Source organism: Hypanus sabinus, chromosome 7, assembly GCF_030144855.1.
Source record: "Hypanus sabinus isolate sHypSab1 chromosome 7, sHypSab1.hap1, whole genome shotgun sequence".
Classification (NCBI taxonomy): Eukaryota; Metazoa; Chordata; class Chondrichthyes; order Myliobatiformes; family Dasyatidae; genus Hypanus; species Hypanus sabinus.
In genome coordinates, this window is record NC_082712.1 from 58,980,345 (window position 1) to 59,006,379 (window position 26,035).

Consider the following 26,035-nt stretch of genomic DNA (forward strand, 5'->3'; position numbering starts at 1 on the left):
TGCTGCCTTTTCACAGTCTCTGGGCATTGAGCCCACTTCACAACCATTCACATGTTTTCACTGTTACCTACACAATATTAGTGATTTCTTCTCCTGGACAATAATACTACTGTTGGTTACCTAACTGAAAGGCTTCGGTCACTTTACATGCAAATAAAGTAGGAACCATATACTAAGTTATTTTGGCGATCAAAGTAATTCTTGCAGTCATTTTGACACTCTAATACATGCAAGAAATGTGAGGAAGTATAATTATTGTGAAAGGCAGATTTAGATTACACAATGTTACTAAATTGGAAGACATTGAGGGCAGGGGAATGATAGTAATTTCTGTTGAATACTGTAATGTAACGTTAGTTCCTTACTAGCTTGTACTTGAATTATCCATCTCTACCAGTGATCACATCTGCAAGAACCCGCAGGCATTAGTTTTTACCTCTACTTTACCAGCTTTCGGGATGTTTTGTCTCATAACTTCCTTACTCCAGTTGCCTCTTCCTGGTCAAACAACATTTACATTTTCCCTCAAAATTAGCAGCAGGAGTATTTAAAGAAAATGAAGATTTATATAAAGAAAGTGTTTTGTTGATCTTAATAGGTAACTGTTTAATTCCTGATGATTTAGGATAATTCTGACGTGTTGGGAATGCGACTGTCAATACGCTTTCCTTTGACATTTGGTAACAGCTATGTTTTGGTGGTTAGTGTGCTCACTTCCTTCTGACGAAGGTTATGAGTTCGAGTCCCACTTCAGCAGGGGTTTATTTCAATTTTTTAATGGCAGCATTGGATTTACAACTTATAAAAAGTGATTCTATGTTCTTAATAGATATTGAAGCTTAAAAAAAACTTAAGTTGCGGGGAATCTGAAATAAAAAGAGAAAATGCTAGGAGTTTCAACAGAGCAACATAATGTTGGAGGAGCTCAGCAGGTCATGTGGCATTTATGAAAATTGGGCCAAGAACCTCCTTCAAGACTGGAAATGAAGGGGGAAGACACCAAAATAAAGTGAATAGAGGGGAACATGGACTAGCTAGAAGGTGATAGGTGAAGCTAGTGGGTGGGAAAGGTAAAGGCTGGAGAAGAAGGAATCCGATGGGAGAGATGAGGAAGAGGGGGCACCAGGCAGAGGTGATGTACAGGTCAGGCAGTATCTGTGGAAAGAGAAACAGGTAACAAATTCTTTCAGTGCAATTAAAATGTTCTCCTTGTTATTTCTTTCACAAGTATTGCTAGTATTTCTGTTTTCATTTTGTATGTAGAGAGGATTTAAATGTGATTCCTTCAGATCTCAGGAAGAATGAAATAGCTCTGTGCTACAATTAGGAGGAACATTGTTAATTCTGAAATAGTTTATAATTTCCCTCATGAACTAGACCAATATTTATTACCCATCTCTAATTGCCCTTGAACTGAATGACTTATTCTAGAGGGTAGGTCTACTTGTCCCCTGTAGTAGAAATTGTGGATTCTTTCATTGGCAGTGAGAAAGACAATGTGAGAGAGAAGCTGATGGCCAGCGGGTTCCCACATGGATCAGACTGAGTAAAGGCAACAGGTTTATATCCATAATCAACATTAGTGAATCAGATGAGGTTTTGCATCAAATCCATAATTCTTTTAACTTCTATTTTATTTCAGAATTTATCTAAGTAACAGGACTTAAGTTCCCTGGCTGCAGTGGGAACTTGTATCTCCAGCTCATTTTTCAGTTCTCTGGATTGTAAGTCTAGTGTACATCCCACACTGATGGATGTCAGACTTTTATTTTGGTAGACTCAGTGACCTCGTTATGCTGCCATATTTTTGTTGATATCCACCCTGAGTGACTTTGCTTTGATATATAAGAAGGCGGGATGACTGCAGGCCGAGATGGGTTGAATACCTGAAATGGCATCACATCCAACAGCCACCCCTCCTATTGTCTGCTATTTCGCAGCCTGCCTTCTCCCTTTCATTTAAGTTGTGCTGAACTCTGCATCAGAACTACTGGGCGCAGTTGTGGTTGCCGTGCTCTCGGAAGGATAGAGAGCTGCTGAGGGTTTGTTACTTTGAAGGTGTAAATCCAAGCTGTTTGGGCAAGTTGTCCAAATTTGGAAAACAGTTTGCTTCATAATATAGAACAGTACAGTACAGGAACAACCCCTTTAGTCCATAACATTACACCAAACTAAATAAGATAGTTCTAAATGTCTATATACAATAATCCCATCTCCCTGTATAATAGCATGTCCCTCGATTCTCTACACATCCACTCGTCTTTCTAAGAGCCCTTTAAGTGCCTTTATCATATTTGCCTTCACTATCATCCCACCACTCTCTATAAAAACAATCCTTTGAGCTTTCAATCGCAGTTAAAGGATACTGGCTGTCTGCTCTGTGTTCCACTATCAGCTCTCCCCTCAGCCTCAGCCACTCCAGAGAAAACAACCTGAATTTCTCCAACCTCCTTTTATGGCATGTGCCCTCTAATCTAGATAAACCTCTTCTGCACCTTCTCCAGAGTCTCCACGTCCTGGAGCAACCAGAGTTGTACGCAATACTCCAGGCGAGGCCGAGGCAAAGTCTTATCAAGCTGCAACATAACTTCCAGACTCCTGAACTCAGTGCTTGAAATAATACAGGTAAGTATACTGTAGGCCACCTTTAACACCCCTTCAGCCTGTGCTGCCACATTCACGGACTTGGACCTTGTGCGTCAGAGGAATAGTTAGCAGGAGATAGAGAGGCTTGAGCAGAGGATTTCAGTGCTTGCAGCTTTGGTAATTTAGAAGGCAGATATTACAGACCAAACTCTGACCTATAACCTATCCTTGAGAGAACTGACTGTTTGGAAGCTGGTCACCATTAAATGAAACCCCTGACTTATGGAGTTGCAGAAGATTTGGAAATTATATAATGCCTTATTGATATTTCAAAGCTCTTTACAGCCAAGGAGATACTTTTAAAGCGTTAATGTTACAATGCAGAAAATAGTGTGGCAAATTTGTCCAGAGTAGGCTCTCAAAAACAGGTAATTAATTTTATCATATTCCAATAAGATGCTAACAGCAAAAAGCCATCATTTGTAGTATTCTGTACAGTTTTGGTCACCCTATCTTCTCGTATTTCTCAGCATGCCTTCTCCCTTTCATTTGAGTTGTACTGAAAGAGCACAAAGAGCATTTATGTAATGTTGCCCAGGTTATAGTTTTAGGGCTTGGACTTTATTCCTTGTACTGTGGGAGACAAGGATGACCTTATAAAAGACCCACATGCAGGATTCCCAATAGGTTAACTTGCAGATTGAGTCAGTGATAAGGAAGGCAAATGAAATGTTAGCACCAACCCTTTCCTGCACTTTCTCATCCAGGTCATTTATAAAACTCATGAATAGAAGGGGGTCCCACAACAGATCCCTGAGGCACACCACTGGTCACCAACCTCCCCGCAGGATATGACTTGTCTACAACCACTCTTTTCCTTCTTTAAGCAAACAAATTCTGGATCCACAGAGCAATATCCCCTTGGATCCCATGCCTCCTTACTTTCTCAATAAGATTTGAATGGGGTATCTTATCAAATGCCTTGCTGAAATCCATATACACAACATCTACGGCTCTACCTCCATCAATATGTTTAGTCACAACCTCAAAAAATTCAAATAGGCTCGTGAGGCATGACTTGCCTTTGACAAAGCCATGCTGACTATTCCTAATCATATTATGCCTCTCCAAAGGTTCATAAATCCTGCCTCTCAAGATCTTCTCCATCAACTTACCAACCACTGAAGTAAGACTCACTGGTCTATAATTTCCAGGACTATCTCTACTCCCTTTCTTGAATAAGGGAACAACATCCGCAACCCTCCAATCCTCCAGAACCTCTCCCGTCCCCATTTATGATGTAAAAATCATTGCCAGAGAATCAGCAACCTCCTCCCTCACCTCCCACAGTAGTCTGGGGTATATCTTGTCTGGTCCTGGTGACTTATCATATACCGGCACAGCTTCAGAAAAAGGAGGATGTCTCATTACAATGGAGATAGACAAGTTTCTTCAGCAGAGGGTGGCAAGTCTGTGGACTACAAATATGACCATAAGGCCATAAGATATAGGAGCAAAATTAGGCCATTTGGCCCATCGAGTCTGCTCCACCATTTCATCATGGCTGATCTAATGTTCCTCTCATCCACAATCTCCTCCCTTCATGCCCTGACCAATCAGGAATCTATCAACCTCTGCCTTAAATATACATAAAGACTTGGCATCCACCCAGCTGCCCATGGTGAAGAATTCCACAGATTCACCATTCTTCCTCATCCCCATTCTAAAAGAACATCCCTCTTCTCTGAGGCTGTGTCCTCTGCTCTTAGCCTCTCCCACCATAGGAAGCCTCCTTTCCACATTCAGTCTATCAAGGCCTGTCACCATTCAACAGGTTTCATTGAGGTCATCCCTCATTCTTCTGAATTCTGATGAATATAGCCTAGAGCCATCAACTGCTCTTCATATGACAAGCCACTCAATCCTGGAATCATTTTCGTGAATCTCCTTTGAGCAGTCTCCAACTTCAGCACATCTTTTCTAACATAAGGGACTAAAAACTGCTAACAATACTCCAAGTGAGGCCTCACCTTGCTTTTATATTCTAGTCCTCTTGAAATGAATGCTAACATCACATTTGCCTTCCTTACTCCAAACTCAACATACAAATTAACTTCTAGGGAATCCTGCACAAGGAAGCCCAAATCCCTTTACCCCTCAGATTTTTGTATTTGCTCTCCATTTAGAAATTAGTGAACCCTTTCATTTCCTCTACCAAACTGCATGACCATATACTTCCTGACACTGTAATCTATCTGCCATTTATTTACCCATTCTCCTAATCTATTTAAATCCTTCTGTAGCCTCTCTGCTTCCTCAAAGCTACCTGCCCCTCCACCTATCTTCATATCATCTGCAAACTTTGCAACAAAGCCACCAATTCCTTCATCCAAATCATTGGCATAGCGTAAAAAGAATTGGTTGCAACACACACCCCTGTGGAACACCACCAGTTACCAAAAGCCAACCAGAAAAGGCTCCCTTTATTCCCATTCTCTGCATCCTGCCAAACAGCCACTGCTTTATCCATGCTAGAATCTTTCCTGTAATAACTTGGGTTCATATCTTGATAAGCAGCTTCATGTATGGCACATTGTCAAAGGCCATCTGAAAATTCAAGTACACAACATCAACCGATTCTCCTTTGCCTATCCTGCATGTTTTTTCAAAGAATTCCAACAGATTTGTCAGGCAAGATTTTCTCTTTTACTCTTTATGGTAATAATATTCCTGGCTGTTTGGTTTGCCAAACAAAGATTACTCTAAAATCTCCAGAACTGGAAATTAATCAAGACGCAGGAGACTGCAGATGCTGTTATCATCAGCAGCAGACAATGTGCTGGAGGAACTCAGCTGGCCAGACAGCATTGGTGGAGAGAATTTGACAGTTGATGTTTTGGGTTTGAAACCCTTAATCTGGACTGAAAAATAGAGAATAATAGTCATTAAAATAACCAATAAAGGTGAGGTGAAAGGGCAAGGGAAGAGCTAGTAAGTGAAAGACCATAAGACATAGGAGCAGAATTAGGCTATTCGGCCCATCAAGTGCTCACTGCCATTCCGTAGTGCCTGATTTATTATTCCTTTCAACTCCATTTTCCTGCCTTCTCCTCATAACGTCTGATACCCTTACTGATCAAGAAACTATCGACTTCTGCTTCAAATATACCCAACGTCTTGTCCTTCATAGCATCTGTGACAATGGATTCCACAGATTCACCGCCCTCTGACTAAAGAAGTTCCTCCTCATCTCTGTTCAAAGGGACACCCTTCTATTCTCAGTCAGTGCCCTCTGGTCTTAGACTCACCTACAACAGGAAACACCCTCTCTACTTCCACTCTGTCCAGGGTTTTCAATATTCAGTAACTCTCCGTGAAATCCGGCATTCTTCTAAACTCCAGTGCCATCAAATGCTCAGAGTCCTCAAGCACTTCTCATACATTAACCCTTTCATTCCCACTATCATTCTCGAGAATCTTCTCTGGACCCTCTCCAGCGCCAGCACATTGTTTAGAGAATAAGGGCCCAAAACTGCTCACAGGACACCAAGTGCAGTCTGACCAATGCCTTATGAAGCTTTACATGATTGCTTTTATATTCTAGTTCTCTTGAAACTAATGCTAACATCATATTTGCCTTCCTTACTGCCAACTCAACCCGCAAGTTATCCTTCAGGGAATCCTGCCCAAGGACTCCCAAGTCCCTTCGGATGTTGTTATTTCATTTTGAGTAGTATTTTTAGTTTTAGTAATAATGGGGAGCATAGGATTAGGAGTCATTCTATTGGGTACGGAAACAGAGTTTGATCAGGGAGATTGATTGGTTAGGCAGCTAATAATAGAAGATTGATAGAAGTGACTGATTGGAGGATGGAGGTCATGTGACAAAATCTCCAGGACAATGTCACCAGTTGTGGAGCTAGAGAACATCATCAAAGTTCAAAGTGGATTTATTACAACAGTATACATATGTCACCATTTACAATGGTGAGATTCATTTTCTTGCAGGCATACTCAATAAATGCATAACAGAATAATAGCCATAACAGAATCAATGAAAGACCCCACCAACTGGGCGTGCAATCAGTGTGCAAAAGCAACAAACTGCAAATACAGTTTTCTAAAGGAATAATAATAAATAAATAAGCAATAAATATCAAGAACATGAGATAAAATATCCTTAAGTCCATAGGTTGTGGGAACACTTCAGTGATGAGGCAAGTGACGTTGAGTGCAGTTATCCCCTTTGGTTCACAAGGCTGAGGGGTAACAACTGTCCCTGAACCTGCTGGCAGGACTCCTGAGATCCCTGTACCTTATGATGATACCAATAAGAAGATAGCATACCCTGGGTCCTGGGGGTCCCTAACATTTACTGTTTGGGAACATTTTGGCAGTATACATTTTGGAAATAAAAACGGTTGAATAGATATTCAGAGAGTCTGAATAGATTTACACCCAATGTTTTCAGAACTGTGGTCCCTGTTGTAATGCCAGTGGTCGATTTCTCCATACGAAAATCCCACAAAAAGTTTTGTGATAATGGCCAATAATTAGCCCCCAATTATGCTGAATATTGGATAAAGTTTGGCCAGGACACCTGTGAACTGTTCTTTGAAACTGTTGGTATGGGATCTTTAACATGCCGATGAGGCTGCAGTCTAATGTCTCATCTGAATGCAGCTCTTGTAGGGTAATATATCCAGTCCACAGGTTAGAAGACCTGAGCAGGAGCAAGGCCATCTTTGTAGGATCTAGTTGGTGTCAACTGGGAGACGTTATTTAAAGACAAAGGATCCTCAGGAAAGTGTAAGCATTTTAAAAGGATCATATCAGTCTCGGGGCAGCACGTTCAGACAACCCTGGATGACGAGATGTTGAGGCTGTGGTCAAGTGAAAGAAGAATGCTTGCATTGTGTCTAGGCAGCTCGATAACCATGCTTAATGGATATAAGAAGTTTAAGATCAGGCTTAAGGGGAAAATCTGGATGGGAGAAATAGGGTATAAGATGACAGTTTTAGCAAGCAGAGTAAAAGATGTTCTTCAGTTATATTAACGGTAAGGGAGTGACTAGGGAGAGACATTGACGGACAATGATTGTTTATTAACTTTAGTTCTGCTTTCAATACAATCATTCCCTCAGAAGCTGGTGGGAAAACTGTCCATGTTGGGTCTCAACACTTGCCTCTGTAACAGGATTTTGGGCTTTCTGATGAAGAGAACACAGAGTGTCTGTATAGGCAGCTACATCTCTGGCTCCATCACACTCAGCAGCAGCACCCCTAAGGGCTTCGAGGTCAGCCTACTGCTGTTCACACTGCCAATGCCAAATCCAGTTCTAACCACATCATAAATACAAGAAATTCTGCAGATGCTGGAAATCCAAAGCAACAAACACAAAATGCTGGAGAAACTCAGCAGGTCAGGCAGCATCTTTAGAAATGAACAGTCAACATTTCAGGCTGAGACCTGTCGTCAGGACTGAAAAAGAAGTGGGAAGATGCCAGAATAAAAAGTTGGGGTAGGGAGAGAAGGATAGCTGGAAAGTGTTACGTGAAGCCAGAGTGGTGGGAAAAATACAGGGCTGCAGCTGAAGAAGAGTGGACCAAAAGAGAAAGAGAAGGATGAGGGGCATCGGGGCAGTGATTGGCAGATAGAGAAGAGGTAAGAGGCCAGAGTTGGGAATAGAAAAAGAGGGGAACATGTGGGATTTTTTTTTTACCTGGGGGAGAAATTGATATTCCTGCCACCAGGTTGGAGGCTATTCAGGTGGAATGTAAGGTTTTGCTCCTCCAACATGGCACAAGAGGAGGCCATGGAGTGACATATTGGAACGGGAATGGGAATCGGAGTTAAAATGTTGCATCATCGGCAAGTTATGCTTTTGGCAAATGGAACAGAGGTACTCAAAGAAGTGGTCCCCCGATCTATGACGGGTCTTATCAGTGTAGAGGTGGCCGCATCAGGAACACCGGGTAGAATAGAAGGCCCAGCAGGTTCACAGATGGCATATTGCCTCAGCTGGAAGGATTGTTTGGGATGCTGAATGGAGGTGAGGGAGGTGGTGAATAGACAGGTGTAGTGCTTTGGCCAAATGCAGGGATAAGTGCCGGGAGGGAGATTAATGGGGAAGGACGAATGGACAAGGGAATCATAGAGGGAGAAATCCCTGTGGAAAGCAGAGAGTGGGGGGAGGGGTGGAGGTATAGGTGTGTTTGGTGTTAGGATGCCCTTGAAGCTGGTGGAAGTTAAAGATAATGATGTGTTGGATATGGAGGCTCATTGAGCTAACCACATCATTGGGTTCACTGACAACGCAATGGTGGTTAGTCTCATCTCCAACGAAGATGAAACAGCATTTGCAGAGAGGTAGAGCAGCTTGCAGACTCGTGTAAACACAACAACCCGTGTCTCAATATGTACAAGACTAAAGAGATGATTGTGGACTTCAGGGAGTTGCAGGCCAGCCACTACCTACTGCACATCAATGGCTTCTCCATGGAGAGGGTCAGGATCACCATGTTTATGGGCATGCACGTTACTGATGAACTCACCTTGTCTCTCAACACTATCCTTTTAGCCAAGAGAGCACACTTTCTGGAAACAATCATTCTCATTATATTCTTCAGCAGCACCTTCATGAGTTCCTGACCGGCTGCATCAGCGTCTGCTAGGGGAATTGCAAGTTGCGACGCGTCAGATCACAAGAGCTTGCAACGGATGGTGACGACTCCTGAAAACATGATCTCCCACATTCAGGACATACTGTATATCAGAAGTGCTGCTTATGCATCGTCAAAAATCCACCAATCCTTCCCACAATCGCTTTGACGTCCTGCCGTCACACAGCAGGTATCGCGGCATACGGACCAGAATTGTCAGACTGAGTAACAGCCTTTTTCCCCAGGCTGTTCGATTTCTTAACACCATTGCCCCACCCCTCTGTCTGAATGCCCTGCTGCCTCCTCTTCCCCTCACTCCCCAACTCACAGACACACTCTCGCTCTGCACTGGGCACTTTTTATCTTTCATTGCTGCTGTATCACATTCTTATGTGACTGCTTGTTTTATTATAATAGTGCCAGTGACACTTATACTGCCTTACATAATAATGCAGCTCACTTCTTATGTGAACCTGTCAATCTTCAGGCCATGCCCCTCAGGGACATGTGCTAATATTATATTGTGACTATACTGCTGGATTGTAACTACGTGTGCTGTGTGTGACTGTACTGTACTGCACGTGCTGAGATTTGCACTTTGCTCCCGCAGGAACAATATTTTGTTTACCTGTGTACTTTTGTATGGGTGAATGACAATAAATGTGAACTTGAACTAGGTCCCCTAAAGACCATCAGAGCTACCTATGTCTGGAGTCATAGGAAATGTCTGTGATTTTTAAATGTCAGTTTCTGCTCATGTTTACTTAGGAGAATATGATAGATGGCAAGAAAAATGAGGGTAATAAATAGTAATTGAGCTTATTACGAGGAAGGAGGTAGTAGCAGCCTCGAAGCCCATTAAAGTGTGTGAACCCCTAGGGTTTGATCAAGTGCACTCCTAGACCTCATAGGAGGCCAGGGAAGAGATTGCTGAGGTCCGTGTAGTGATATTTGCTTTGTCATTAGTCACTGGTGAAGTCTCAGAAGACTGGAGAGTGACTGATGTAGTTCCAAGGTTCAAGAAAGGCTTCAAGGACAGGCCTGAGAACTACAGGGCAGTGAGTGTGACTTCAGCTACGGAAAAGTTACGGGCGAGAATTCTGAGGGACAAGTTCCACCATCTCTTGGTAATCAAGGCCTAATCAGGAATTGTCAGCATCGTTTTGTGTCTGATGAATCTTTTGGAGGTTTTTGAAGATATAATCAGGGGCTAGGTAAGGGTAGGGCAGTGGATGTTGTCTAGAGGGACTTTTGCCTAATTTTGTGTGGAATTGGGGGGGCGGGGGGTGTTGTTGGGGTAGATTCAGAATTAGCTCAATAATAGGAAGCAGAGGATGACAGTTGAAGGTTGATTGTCCTGCTGGAGGCCTGTGAGTTGTGGGGTGCCTCAGAGCGCAGTGCTGGGACCCCTGTTTTTCATTATATATGTAGATGAGTTGGATATGAATGTTAATGGTACAATTGGCAAACTTGTTGATACAAAATTAGATCAGTGATAGTGAAGCAGGTTACAATGATTTACAACAAGATCTTGATGTTAGAGAAATGGGCTGCAGAATGGTAAAAGAGTTTCAGCTTAGCTATATGTGAAGTGAGGCATTTTGGGTATTTGAACCAGGGTAGTGAATGGGACGTACTGACGAGTGTTGTGAAGCAGAGGGATCTTGGAATTCAGTTTGCACAGATCACTGAAAGTAGACAGGTGGTGAAGAAGACATTTAGCACGCTGGCATTCAGTCAGGGCATTCAGTTTAGGAGCAGGGACACTATGGTGGACACACTGTTAGAAGAAAGACACTGTCAAGCTGGAGAGGGTGCAGAAAAGATTTACAAGGACGTGACCGAGACCAAAGTGTCTGAGGTAGAGAGAGGTTGGTCACACTGGATTTGTACAGTGATAATAAGAACTTAGAGAATTTTTTGTACAGGTGATGTAGCTCAAAGTGTTTCACAATGAGAAAAAGTGTAAACATGCAAATAAAAGACAAAAACATGTTTGTTAAAAGCATGGTTAAGTAAATAGGTTTTGAGCTGGTATTTAAAAGTGTCAACTGCGTCTGTATCCCTGATAGTCTTGGGTTCAAATTCCGCAGTTTAGGGGCACAGTTCAAAAAAGCTGACCTGTTGTTTACGTTTTGCAGGAGATTGTTTAAATTTAAGAGACCTGCGGTAGATGACCTGGGAGCTCAAGCAGGATTATAAAACAAAAGTGATTCTGTGATGTACTTCAGTCCCAGACCATTGAGAACTTTAAAAATAAGTAAGAGAACATTAGAATTAATTCTAAAAGATACAGATAGCCAAGACGGAGTAGTTTAGCAAAGGCGTTCTTATTGAGTAGAACTTTGTCAATAGATTGCTTTGAAATCAAAAGGGGGGGGGGAGTCTATTTCAGCTAAACTGAAGAGATTGTCTGAGCATTATCAGTTTGGTAATGGGCTTAATGATACACTCGAGGTTGTTTAGTTTGTGGAACCTTACAAGTAAGCTTTCAAAAATGGCTCCTAACTGAAACACTTTACATTTAAAAGAACAGTTGAAATAGCTGTATCAATGGAAATACCAGACAGATGCAATTGAGTTGCAGTCAGGAATGGAAGTGAGCATGAACAGAATTCAAAGTACATGGAGCTTAGAAAAATAAAGGGCTACAGGTAACCCTAGGTAATTTCTAAGGTAAGGACATGTTCAACACAGCTTTGCAGGCTGAAGGGCCTGTATTGTGCTGTAGGTTTTCTATGTTTGTAAAATTACGATGTTTGTCAGAAGCCAACTTGTCAAACAAATTGTGTTACCATTGTGACAGGGGCTCACATACACTAGACCAATGCAAGTTTAAAGGCAAAACTTGCAGAAAATACAACAAAGAGCACGTTGAGCAGGCAAAAATAGATGAACTGTGCAGGGAAAAGAAAAAGATAACAAGTCAAATTGCAATTTCAAAAAGAGCACAAATCTGCATGCTGTTAATAAAAAATCTGATAATGTTGAGAGTGACACAGTACTGGGTAGCCTTGAGATTTAGAATGTGAAAACTAACAAGAGACAAGCAATATGGCTTACACAAGTAGTGAATGGCAAATTAATTCAAATGGAGTTGAAGACTAGTTGCTTCAGAAAAAGAAGAAAGCCCTTAGCTCCCAGTGCAGTCATCAGGATGCTGTCATGATGGTGTGTTTTTAGCAGGCTTTCTTATTTTTACAAGGCCAAGTTGCTAGCTTGACGCTCAACCCAGCACAGATGAAAAGCATGCAAGGGAGCCGGCTGGATTCAAACTCGGGAGCCTTCACTCCAAAGTCCGGTGCTGATGCCACTACACCACCAGCCAGCTCAGCTGTTTCAGTCATTCCACAAAATGAGTTTGAACAGCATTTCAAAAATACGAAACTGAAGCCTGCAGATACGCAGCTAAGAACTTGTACTGGAGAAAAGATCGTTCTTGCAGGAAAAACATTCATAGCACTGAAATACAATGACCAACAAGCCACGTTGGGTGTGTATGTGGTAAAAACAGGAGGGCTAGCATTGTGGTGGTGTGGTTGACTGAAACAACTACAACTTGATTGGAGGTCCATCCCCTATTTGCATGCCATATCCCCTGCAATGGAGTCAGTTGAAAGTGAATTAAGAAAGGTACTGGATGTTGGTTCTAACCTCTGCCTCTGATTGGAAAGCATACTGGACCAAAGGAGTTGTTGCTCAGAAGTATCATGAACGTGATGAAAGCAGTGATCAGATTACAACAGTTTTGTTGGCAACTTATCTGAGAACGCTTCTGATATGTTAATCAGGCACTTGTGAAATGTGGTTTGGTTTTAAGCTGGTTCAAAGAGCTTCACGAAGGTTGCAAGCGTTCGGTTTTTGTGAGAATAAAGAAACAGAATCTACTCTGTGTGCATTAAGGTTACTGCATGAACTTCAAGTGGGAGACAAAAAAGCTGCTTGTAAAAGTAGATACAAAGAAGAAAGCCCAGATGGATGAACGGAAGGCCAAAAAGAAAGGAGGCCTTGGGGAGATAAAAACAAAGGATTCGACACATGATGATGTGAATGAGCACCAAGAGGAGAAGTCTGATCGTAAAGGGAGCAATAGAAGGATTAATAAGAGAATACTCCAGTGAACTGAATGCACCTTCTCGAAATTGAGATGCACATCCTAGAAGAAAAGGCAGAGAGAGATGGCAGGATAAAGAGAGAGAAAGAAAGAAGCTGGGACCAGGAGAGAAGCAAGTAGATTCAGAGAGAAAAGTTAAGGGAGGAGACAAAATGTGTTTAGAGCCATCAGAACCACTTCCTTCGATCTCAGAGTCAACTCCTACAACCACTATGGAGATTGTTTCACAGCCACAAGTCTCTCCTGTCAACAGAATGATTACGGTTGTCAGGAAAGACGTTATTCCGTAAGAGTAAGAAATCCTCTACAACAATTAAATCTTTAGGCCTGAATAGAACAACTTAAAATTTACTATGTTGTAGATGTCTGTACAGTGGTTGCATTATATAGTAGCTTGTGTTTATAGATGAGATGCAGTTGGAGTTTATAGCTAAGCAGGGAGGAGTGTTGTGTATGCAATATTTCAGTAATATATGAGTAATATTGTAAATATATTGTTTGAGTAAGCATTCTTATTCATTTCAATAATTCACTACAGGTTATATGTAAAAGTACATGAATTGCGTACGTCAAGTCACCACCAGGTGATATGTGTGCACCTCACTTAAAGTAAAACCTGAAGTTACACCCACATTCCCAACTCTCTTGTTTTCTTTTGAATTAGTGTAATGCTTTGGAGTTACAAACATACTAGGTACATTTAGTAATTTCTAATGAATCAGAGTTTAGTCACAACCCTGCCGATGGTACTTTCACAGATGGAGGACACTAATGTTGGCTTATTTACCCCTACCATGACCTGTCTCATTGGCTGTTAAGGTGCTCACCAGGCCATAGAGTCGATTCCATCTACCCGGAGGCACAGTAGACACGAAGTCCGCACTCAGATTCTATATTGCCACCTTTTATCAACTCTTGGATTCTCTTCTTTTGCATTCTATAATGCTCCTAATATTCAGACTGGCAGCTATTTGCAGCAACTTAATAATCCTTATCAGTTGATTTTATACCATTTTTAATTTCTCTGGTCAGTATCACTTTCTTCTTTTGCCATGAAGGATTTTTTTCTTGCAACTTGTGGGTTATTTCTTGTACTGCTGACCATTGGCTCCTCATTGTCATACCTTTTAAACTGTTCTACCAGTTATCCACATCAATTCACCTCGGTTTCCTGTGTTTGGACTTAAGATGCTGGTGGAACCACAGCAGGTCAGGCAGCATCTATAGGGAGAAGCACTGTCGACTTTTCGGACCGAGACCCTTCGTGAGGACCCTTCGTGAATCCTCACGAAGGGTCTCGGCCCAAAACGTCGACAGTGCTTCTCCCTATAGATGCTGTCTGGCCTGCTGCATTCCACCAGCATTTTGTGTGTGTTGCTTGAATTTCCAGCATCTGCAGATTTCCTTGTATTTGCTTTGGACTTAAGACCCTACTTCTGCGCTGCACCATCAAATCCAGTACAAATTCCCTATTGGTTACTCTATTCAAGTCATTTGTCCTCCCCACCTCATTGAACAAAATTTAAAGAAGGATTTTAAAGTCTTGAAAGCAGTTCAGTGGTACTGACTAGTACCGAGATTGAGCTGGTTAGGCTTGTATCAACTGAGGTTCAGAAGTGCAAGAGGGGATTTGATTAAAGTATAGGATAATGAGGGATTGTGCCAGGATGGATGTGGAGACTATATTGCCTCTTGTGCAAGAGCCTAGGATGAAGTATCATGGCTTTAATAAAAAGAGTTGCACATTTACAACAGATATTTTGTCTCTTTGTGCATTGTGGTTCTTTGGAACTTTCCACCTCAAAACTTAGTGGAAGGAAACTTTTTGAAAGTTGTTAAGGGTGAGGCAGATGGTCACTAGCTTTGTTAGGAGGCAAAAGATAACTGGTGGTAGGCTTGTGCACGGCGGAGGCCATAATCAGATCAGCCCAGAATTTTATTGAAGGCTGATGCTGCTCCTATTTTGTACATCTTGGGGGAGGGACTGCAGAGAACCTTTGTTAGACTTGGCTCCCTGCATGAATTTGTCTCAATCTTACGTTTATTTCAGAATGGCACAGTGGCACAGCTAGTGGAGTTACTGCCTGGCTGAGACCTTGGCTGCTGCTGATGTGGAGTCTGCAAATTCTCCCTGTGGATGCATTGGATCCTCCCACATCCCAAAGGCAGCTGCTTGTTAATTGGCCACTGTAAACTGCAGAGGAGTGGTGACATTTGAAGAATTTAAGAAATAGGATTAATGCACGATATGAATAAAAGGGTGTTTGAGGGTCAGCGCAGATTTGTTTCTATGCAGTGTGTCTTCATGTCTCGCTCTGATCCTGAGACACACTTCAAAGCAGTAAAAGAGCTTTGTGCAGTGTTGTGCTATCTGTGTTAACATTAAAAAATATCCTGCCCTTGCATTAACTGGCTAAACATTTCACTATCTGTAGAAGCTGAGGCGGTAAAAGAAATGGTTTAAAAGCAAGTTCCATTCTTTCTTTGTCTGAAAGATAAACCAACCGTAACTGAACGAACAGTGACCTGGGTTTCCTCCAGTCTCAGCACAAACACGTGTTGCCATGGTTAATCACTGGATCTTTTATTCTCAAAGGAGTTGAAAGGGAAAGAACTCTGCCTCGTGCTGACCTTTACACGCATGCTTTGTTTTTGTTGGACATGGCGTCCCCAAAATACCATAAGCAATCAGCCATTTAAATCTGCTTTTAAAATTAATCAGATTGCCATGACTTTCAATCTCCAAGTCAATATATTCTACAGAAAATATGATACATTTTTTTATATTCCAGTGTATTCTCTAGAAAATATGAACAACTCTTTGAGGTCTCTGTGTTCCTTCGATTCCAGTTTCTTTTCCAAATTATTCCACCATTGGCGGCCATGCTGTCAGTAGCCCAGGTCCTCAGTTCTGGAATTCGCTCCACAAATCTCTTTGTCCTCTTCCCTATTTTTAAGTGCTCCCTAAAACCCACTTCAGCTGCCCACACTGCTGTTTGCTGTTAAACCTTTGGTCATTTTTCAAGGAGTCAGACAATATCAGATCTAACCAAGTCAGTATGGGAGACGGAGGATGCATCTATACTTGTGTGCCTTTGTGTGAGGTGAGGAGGTGAATGTGTGCAGGTGGGAAGAAAGGGGAGTATGTGCTTGAGTAGGGCAGCAGGGTAGATTGGGTGGGATATATGGGAAGAGGGGGTGGGGTGGCCCTGTTGGTGAGGAATGAGATTCAGTCCTTAGCAAGGGGTGACTTAGGAACAGGGGAGGTAGAGTCTGTGTGGATTGAGCTGAGGAACAGTAAGGGTAAAAAGACCCTAATGGGTGTTGTGTACAGGCCCCCAAACAGTAGCGTGGATATTGGGTACAAGTTGATTAGCGAGTTAACATTGGCATGTGCTAAAGGTAATGCAGTCGTTATGGGAGATTTCAACATGCAGGTGAACTGGGAGAATCAGGTAGGTGCTGGACCCCAGGATAGGGAGTTTGTGGAGTGTCTAAGGGATGTATTTTTGGAACAGCTTGTGCTTGAGCCAACCAGGAACGAGGCTATTTTGGACTTGGTGATGTGTAATGAACAGGAATTGATAAGTGATCTTGAAGTAAAGGAGCCATTAGGAAGTAGTGATCATAACATGATAAGTTTTTATCTACAATTTGAGAGGGATAAGGGCAGATCAGAGGTGTCAGTGTTGCAATTAAATAAAGGAGATTACGGAGCCATGAGGGAAGAGCTGGTCAAAGTTAAATGGGCGGATGCCCTGGCAGGAAAGACAGTGGATCAGCAGTGGCAGATATTCTTGGGGATAATACAAAAGATGCAAAAGCAGTTTATTCCAATGAGAAGGAAGGATTCAAAGAGGGGGAAGGGGCCACAGTGGTTGACAAAGGAAGTCAGAGATTGTATAGCATTAAAGAAAAAGAAGTATGACAGGGCTAAGATGAGTGGGAATACAGGTGATTGGGAAAGTTTTAAGGAACAGCAGATCTTAACTAAAAAAGCAATACGGAGAGAAAAAATCAGGTATGAGCTCAGTCTAGCCAGGAATATAAAAGGGGATAGCAAAAGCTTTTTTTAGCTATGTGAAGAGAAAGAAGATAGTTAAGAACAATGTTGGCCCCTTGAAGAATGAATTGGGAGAAATTGTTATGGGAAACAGGGAAATGGCAACAGAATTTAATGTGTACTTTAGATCTGTCTTCACCAGGGAGGACACAAGCAATCTCCCAGATGTATGGATGGGCCAGGGTCATAAGATATCAGAGGAATTGAGACAGATTGACATTAGGAAAGAAACTGTGATGAGTAGACTGGTAGGACTGAAAGCTAAAAAATCCCTGGGTCCAGATGGTCTGCATCCAAGGGTTCTAAAAGAGGTGGCTCAGAAAATTACGGATGCATTGGTAATCATTTTCCAATGTTCCTTAGATTCAGGATTAGTTCCTGAAGATTGGAGAGTGGCTAATGTTATCCCACTTTTCAAGAAGGGAGGGAAGGAGAAAACGGAGAACTATCGCCCTGTTAGCCTAATGTCAGTCGTGGGGAAGATGCTTGAGTCCATTATTAAGGACGAAATAGTGGCACATCTTGATGGCAGAAATAGGATTAGGCCGAGCCAGCATGGATTTACCAAGGGCAAATCATGCTTGACTAATCTGTTGCAGTTTTTTGAGGGTGTAACAAGGACGTTAGACGAGGATAAGCCAGTGGATGTTGTGTACCTAGATTTTCAGAAGGCATTTGATAAGGTGCCACATAGGAGATTGGTGAGTAAAATCAGAGCTCATGGCATTGGGGGCAGGGTTTCAACATGGATAGAAAACTGGTTGGCAGATAGAAAGCAAAGGGTAGCAGTGAATGGGTGTTTCTCGGACTGGCTGGAGGTGACTAGTGGGGTACCACAGGGCTCTGTATTGGGACCACAGCTCTTTACGATTTATGTCAATGATTTAGATGAGGGCATTTAAAACTATATCAGCAAGTTTGCTGATGATACTAAACTGGGTGGCAGTGTGACATGCGAAGAGGACGTTAGGAGAATACAGGGAGACTTGGATAGGCTGGGTGAGTGGGCAGGTACTTGGCAGATGTCATTCAATGTGAATAAATGTGAAGTTATCCACTTTGGAAGTAGGAACAAGAGGGCAGAGTATTGTCTGAACGGTGTAGAGTTCGGTAAGGGAGAAATGCAAAGAGACCTAGGAGTCCTAGTTCATCAGTCAATGAAGGTGAATGAGCAAGTGCAACAGGCAGTGAAGAGGGCAAATGGAATGTTGGCCTTTATTACAAGGGGAATTGAGTACAAGAGCAAGGATGTCCTTTTGCATTTGTACAGGGCCCTGGTGAGACCACACCTGGAATATTGTGTACAGTTTTGGTCTCCAGGTTTAAGGAAGGACATTCTGGCAATTGAGGAAGTGCAGCATAGATTCACTAGGTTGATTCCTGGGATGGCAGGGCTGTCTTACGCAGAGAGATTGGAGAGATCGGGCTTGTACACACTGGAATTGAGGAGATTGAGAGGGGATCTGATTGAAACGTTTAAGATAATTAAAGGATTTGATAGGATTGAGGCAGGAAATATGTTCCAGATGTTGGGAGAGTCCAGTACCAGAGGGCATGGATTGAGAATAAGAGGTCAGTTATTTAAAACAGAGTTGAGGAAGAACTTCTTCTCCCAGAGAGTTGTGGAGGTGTGGAATGCACTGCCTCGGAAGACGGTGGAGGCCAATTCTCTGGATGCTTTCAAGAAGGAGCTAGATAGATATCTGATGGATAGGGGAATCAAGGGATATGGGGACAAGGCAGGGACTGGGTATTGATAGTGAATGATCAGCCATGATCTCAGAATGGCGGTGCAGACTCAAGGGGCCGAGTGGTCTACTTCTGCACCTATTGTCTATTGTCTATTGTCTATATGGGATATGAGTGGGGGAGGGAATGTGTGTGTAGGGTGGGATCAACAGTCCAATTAAGTATTGTCTGTGAGCACTGATGTCTTTACAGCTCTCCCAATGAATAAATGGCCATACTGCAAAAAAAAGTGACCCTTCGGTCCACTGAATCCATACTAACCAATAAGAACCTGCTTACCATAATCCTACATTAATCCTATTTCATTTCCCCCAATCCATCACTCCACAAATCTCTTTGTCCTCTTCCCTATTTTTAAGTGCTCCCTAAACCCCACTTCAGCTGCCCACTCTGCAGGTTGCAGGGGAAAATTAACTTGCCAACCAAGATGATTCTTTGGAATGTGTGAAGAATCTGGAGAGCCCAGGAAAACACACACGGTCTCAGAGAATGTTCAAACTCCACACGGTCAGCATCAGAATTCAGGATTGAGCCTGTGTTGCTGGATTTATGAGACTCCAGGCTACAGGCTGCAATAAGGTGGTGGCTGGACGGCATTTGGGGTTAGAGGGTTCAGTCCATTCACAGAGCTCCACCTCCATCTGCTCTTAAATGGCTGGAGAGGGAAGACGATGGCCTATTAAGTGAAATGTTTTTTGTGAATTTTTTATTATTATGAATCCTGATATACCACTGGGGTTTAGGGCAGCAATGAAGGTCCTCCATCTCTGGTGCTGTCCAGGGCTTCCTTCATTGTGTCAGTAGCTTCCTCTTGGTTTTCACGACCGTCAGTCACACAAATCCCAGGTGGAGACTCAGGAATACTGTTGCACTCAGCTGTAGAAGGATTTTTCATTGTTGCTTCCATAACAATTTTATTTTACCAGTCAGGGTTGTTAGCCCTGAAATGAATCCCCAAACCTGGAGGACTGGTGGACCACTCTTAGTCTGCCCTCTACCCTTTGACCTACCATGGGCATGGGTGACCCTACCAGGAGTCAGAACATAAGGCCCTGACTCCAGCCAATATAGCTCTCTGGGTCATTGGGGCACATAAGCCTCCAAACCCTAAGACAAGGTTGTGGTCGTCTTGAAGGATTTTGTGAAACGTCTTCTGCTTAATGAGTGTATTCTGCTCGAAGCCTTTGGAATTTTTAGTTTGAAAATCAATGAACAATGCTGATAATTACACTGACTCCATAGCGTGACTTTCCTGACCAGGGATTGACATTGCACATTTGTTTTAATAATTAAAGTTTAATTGAATTTGCAGAGCAGTGGCTAATTTAAAAATATAGTCGCACAGCAGGCCAGGCAGCATCTGTTGAAAAGTATAAAGGTCAACTGTTTGCTCTTTTCCATAGATGCTGTCTGGCCTGCTTTCTTTTGTTTGTGAGTGTGTGTGTGTGTTTTTTTGCATTTCCAGCATCTACACATTTCCTCATATTTGAAAAGTATATGATGTTGCATTTGAGTGTTGACCCGTTCTGTTTACTCACGAGCACTGGCAAGCTTAAAGAGAATTTCAAGCAAAGTGGGTGATCAAATGACACTTATTACAATATCATTCGTTTTGAACCATTGGCTTATGGATTTTGTGCCGTGATGGGTGTCTTCTGAGTGCTCTGGTTTCCTCCTGCATTTCAAAGACGTATGGGTTAGTCAGTTGTGGGCATGATGCTTGTGGGCTGGCCCCAGCACATCCTTGGACTGTGCTGAACATCGGGGAAAACAATGCATTGCATTGTATGTTTCACTGTCTCGATGTACACGTGACAGATAAAGCTAATCTTTATGTTTATCAAAGCAGATACCAGGCTGTTGATGTACTCTAGCATTTGTGTCTTCATTTACAAAGCTAAATATATCCTTGTTGGGCTATTGATGGCTAAATTAAGATGTTCACACAAGTGACTCTTGGATGTGGTTTGCAATGGTGCTCTGCCCCAGCCTATTAAAATACCTGTACACCGTGCCTTGGCCCAAAAGATCTGTATATTGCTGCAACAAACATCTGTATGCTTCATCCCCAAAACCCTTGTTCACCATTACCCTCACAAGTACAAATGTTCTTTGCCCAAAATGTCTACACATTACTGTGTGCCAGACATCTGTGAACTGCTGCCCTTTCCAATATTCCTGTGCATTATTGAACCCATAGTATCTGTGTTGCCCTCAAACATTTGCTTTCCATTACTCACCGCACTGTGTCCAACTGTCTTTCACTCAGAATGACTGCATTGCTGCTCACCAGTAAAACATCCACCTATTACTTCCCCTTTGTGATCTCTGACCATTTTAAGGACCTTATACTCATTTGACTTTGAACCAGGGTGAAATGGGACCCCAGCCCTGTCAGACTTCAGCATCATCTCTTTTGAGTAGCTCTGGATTTTGCAGGTGGTAGCCATGGTTACACTATGCTTAGCCTGTGGAGAAGTGAAGCCTTTGCTGATGGCTGTCCTCTTTTGCTTAGGTCAACCTGTTCATCCTGCTGTCTGTCGTCTGCGTTCTGCTGAACTTGGCCGGATTCGTGCTCGCGTGCCAGAGCGCACAGTTTGTGTCTGGTATTGTGGACTGTAAGCTGGTGAGTGTGTGCGGTATCTTCCTCACTGATTATTTCAATGAATGTGAAGAGGATCTATGGGGAAAAATAGCAAGGAATGAAGAAGGGCGCCATTCATAAGTCTGTGGTTCGTTGGTGGTGCCATAATGCTACAGTATATTTTTATTTGATTATATAAATAGATCATAATCAAAGCGTCTGTATCTAGTAATAGTATCATAAACAGAACTTAACAGTATCTAAGCTTCAGGCCTGGATATTTTATGAAACCAGCAATGTGCAAGTAGTTATTGTGTCCTCTACAAAAAATGTTAATGTTAAGGCCATCGTTCCTATACTAGCTCTTTGAAAAAGCTCACCAATTAGACCCAGTCTTCCTTTTCTTTTGCCACAGCACAACAAAATGTTTTCCTGTCAAAATCTTATTCAATTCTTGTGTGAAACTTAGCAGGTCACAGCTGAGTAAATTTGTATATGTTATTTATCTTCTCTTTTTTTTAAACAAATTATTTTAAATCTCTGGATTGGTCTCTCTTATCCCTGATTTTGAGCAATTTTATTAATAATTTCTCCTTAAAGAGCACAGCACAATTAGAAGCAGCAATTCCCTCATGCCTGAAATGTCACCTTTCATCTCATTCCCTGCACTAACCCTATATCCCTTAATTCCATAATATCTAACAACCTATTACTCTTTGTCTTGAGCACACTTAACAACTGCGTCTGTACTGCCTTCTTGGGTGGAAAATTCCAACGATTCACTAGTCTCTGGATGAAGGAATTTCAGTGCTGAATGGTTGACCCCTCATTTTGAGACTGAGGAATGGCAAATGGAGTTCAGTTCAGATGAGTGCAAAGCATTGCATTTTGGGAAGTCAAAACAGGGCAGGACTTTCCCAGTGGAAGGCATTTCCTGGGGAGTGCTGTAGGACATCAGGACCCGGGGGTACAAAGACACAGTTCCCTAAAAGTGTGTCATAGATAGACAGAGTGACAAAGAAGGCTTTTGGTATGCTGGTCTTCTCCAGTCCTACATCCAGTATCGGAGTTAGGAAGTTGTTCAAGATGTTGATTCAGCTGCACTTAGAGTACTGTGTTTAGTTTTGGTTACCCGGCTATAGAAAAGGCACTATTAAGATGGAAAGAATCCAGGAAATATTTTCAAAGATGCTGCCAGAACTTGAGGGACTGGGTGAAAGGGAGAGGTTGGGCAGGCTAGGGCTTTGTCACGGAGTGTAGGGGACTGAGGGGTATAAATCAGTGAATGCACACACTCTTTTTTCCCATGGAAAGGGAATCAAAAGCCAGCAGGCATAGGTTTAAGGTGAGAGGAGAAAGCTTTAAACAAGCCTGAGGGGAAACTTTTTCACACAGAGGGTGGGACTTGTATGGAATGAGCTGCCAGAGAAAGTGGTTGAGCCAGGTAAAATGAAATAATTACAAATATATTTGGACAGGTGCATAAATAACAAGAAATTCCCTCCCCATCGTTGATAATAACTCCAGAAGGTGATGTCTCAAGAAGGCAGTATCTTTCCTCAAAGATCCCCACCATCTTCTTGCGGCCAGGGCAGAAGTCCCACACCATAGCTGCTTCCCTTCAACTACTTGGTTCTTGAGAACCAAGTTACCGGAGTGGAACACCTTGTAAAGCTGCTGCCTCACAACTCCTGTGACCCAGGTTGAATCCTGACCTGTTGTGCTGTTGGTGTGGAGTTTGCATGTCCACCCTATGGCCTTCCACATCCCAAGACATACAAGTTGATAGGTTATTTAGCTCCTAGTCGGTGGATATCATGGAGTTGAAGTGCAGGTTTGACGTGTATTCACTGCTGTATGTTAGACACACAAAGGCACAGCTAGATCTCATAAACACCAATGCATTATTGCCAAAGATTCAAAGGACATTTATTATCAAAGTATGTATGCAGTATACAATTCGGAGATTAGTCTTCCCCACAGACAGTCACGAAACAAAGAAAACCATGGAACCAACCTGTTCAAAGGAAAGCATCAAACCCATCCCTCTGCCACCACAGGCAAACAGTAACACATGAATTAGTGAGTGGTGGGATTTGGCGGGGGTGATGGGAAGGTGGGGAGGTGTGGTAAACTATGTGTATACCTGTCTGGACATGCCCCTCTGCTGAATGCTCCTGTGGCTCCTCCCACAGACCCCTGTATAAAGGCGATTGGAGGCACTGCTCCTCCCTCAGTCTCCAGGATGTTGTGGTCACGTTTGCAGCTAATAAAAGCCTATCTTTTGCCTCCCGTCTCCGAGAGTTATTGATATTGCATCAAGAGGATAAAATGGGATGAGTGTAAATGGGTGCCTGACAGCTTGCATGGACTAGATGCACTAAAAGGCCTGTTTTCATGCTGTATGACTCTATGACACATTGGTGTTTGTGGGACCTTGACGCCCTGCACAATTTTCTAAGTAACAGTGCAAGTTACACTTCAAATGCGTACTTCACTGTGAAAATGGCTTTGAGATGGCTTGAGAGGAAATTGAAATGTTCTGTAGAAACACAAGCCATTCCTTAGTCCTATTGGCAAGGCTTGTGATGGGTCAGAGAATAATTGCAATAGGATAGAGTTCCCTATTCTGAAAAGCGAGTACTTTGTAGGTATCATTACCACGGTCCTTCTCCATAAGGCACATTTTAAAAAGTTGACAGGTGTGGTGTGCCTGCTATCCCTCCACTGTTTGTCCTGCAGGTGTGTTGATGCACTTTAGTTTGAGCCCAGTGCATTCTCAGCCACCTGGCGGACAGTCTCTGTATTAACTGGGAGTCACCAGAAACTGTACACCAATCTTCAGAGTTGCTCAAGGGAAGAAAGCCAAAAGAGCAGTAAGAATGTAGAGTTTTAATTTGATTCTCCTTGAAGTTTAAAATATTGCAGATGGGATAGAAGGTGGAACTACAGGAAGTAAGAAGTGTGGTTTGCTTGCCAATGAAAATGGACAGAACGGGTGACCAAGGATGGGAGTGCAGGAGCAAAGTGGTTATAGCCAGGAATTGTGTTGTAAACCTTCCAATAATGTGTCTAACCAGGTTTGGAAACAATATTATCCATAGGATGGGATGAAGGTCAGGGGAAGGGTTTAAGGTTTATTATCTGGTACCTAATGTTAGAGGCTTTGATTTAGAAATTACACAGGAGTCAAATGGCTTAGGTGAGACTAAATTTGACCAGCAACAGATCGAAATATGAGCTGGACTTCTGACTCTGGATTTTCAGGCCTCCTACAGATGTAGACATTGGGGCATAATGCCTTGCTCATGAGGGGCCTGCTTCCTCTTTTAGGGCACATATGAGTCTGCTACTAAGGAGCTGGGACACATCTTAGTAAACGGGCATACATAGTACAATTAAAAGATCTACAGATATCATTCTTTATGATGTGGAGCCAGAAGAGGTGGGGATGTGGTTCCCCACTATCATCCCCATCTTTCAGTGCATAAAGTAATAAAGCATGAAAAAGGCTTTTTGACCCAACTCATCTGAGCCAATCATAGTGTGCATCCCGAATAAGCTCACATTTGGTCAAATCCCTCTAAACCCCTCCTATCATGTATTTATCCAAATATCTTTTTAAAACATGCTAGGTGCCATTACTAACAAATGAGTGGAGGCCAAAATTTGACCCTGTTGTTGGATGATTTTATGGTAGCGAGGCAACAGCCATTGTTTGTCCTACCATCACAATCTCCTCTACACCTGCATCTCTGTCCATGCATGTTCCTATTAATGTCATTTTCCCCTACCAAGTTCCTCTTGTACTCAGCCCAGCCCCCCCATCACCCATTCATTCCCCACCTCCTCCCACTCCACCTGCCTGTCACCCACACATTCCTCCCTGTGGGTTCCCTCCCCCTACTCTTCCCATCTGTCCACCTCACCTCCCTCACTTGGTTCCATGCTCTACCCTCCTCTCCTATGAGATTCCACCATTGTCACCTCCACCTACCACCTCCCAGCTTCTGTTGCCAATTCCACGCTCCACTCCGTTCCTAAATCTAGTTATTGCTTGCCAGCTCCTGCTTCCCCCTTCCCCCACTTCATTTATAGTGGCTGTCTCCCCTCAACTCCTGCAGTCCAGGTGAAGGACTGTTCACTTTCCTCCACAGATGCTGCCTGACCTGCTGAGTTCATCCAGCATTTTGCTTGTCATGTTGCAGTCCCATTTGCCAATCAGCACCATGCTCAATGACCTGCGCGGACTGACAGCTAAATAACACCTGAACGA

General features: G+C 42.8%; 1 protein-coding gene across 4 annotated transcripts in view; it reads left to right on the forward strand.

Moving 5' to 3' along the window:
* Window positions 1-26,035, forward strand: part of fam189a2 (family with sequence similarity 189 member A2) — a 112,446-nt gene that overhangs the window by 23,842 nt on the left and 62,569 nt on the right. For 3 of the 4 annotated variants that reach the window (XM_059974746.1, XM_059974747.1, XM_059974748.1), the window contains one exon: window positions 21,691-21,801. In XM_059974746.1, coding sequence (XP_059830729.1) covers window positions 21,691-21,801 — 111 coding nt within the window. Of the gene's footprint in view, window positions 1-2,504; window positions 2,626-21,690; window positions 21,802-26,035 lie in introns of all 4 variants that reach the window. The other variant, XM_059974750.1, reaches the window with a different exon arrangement.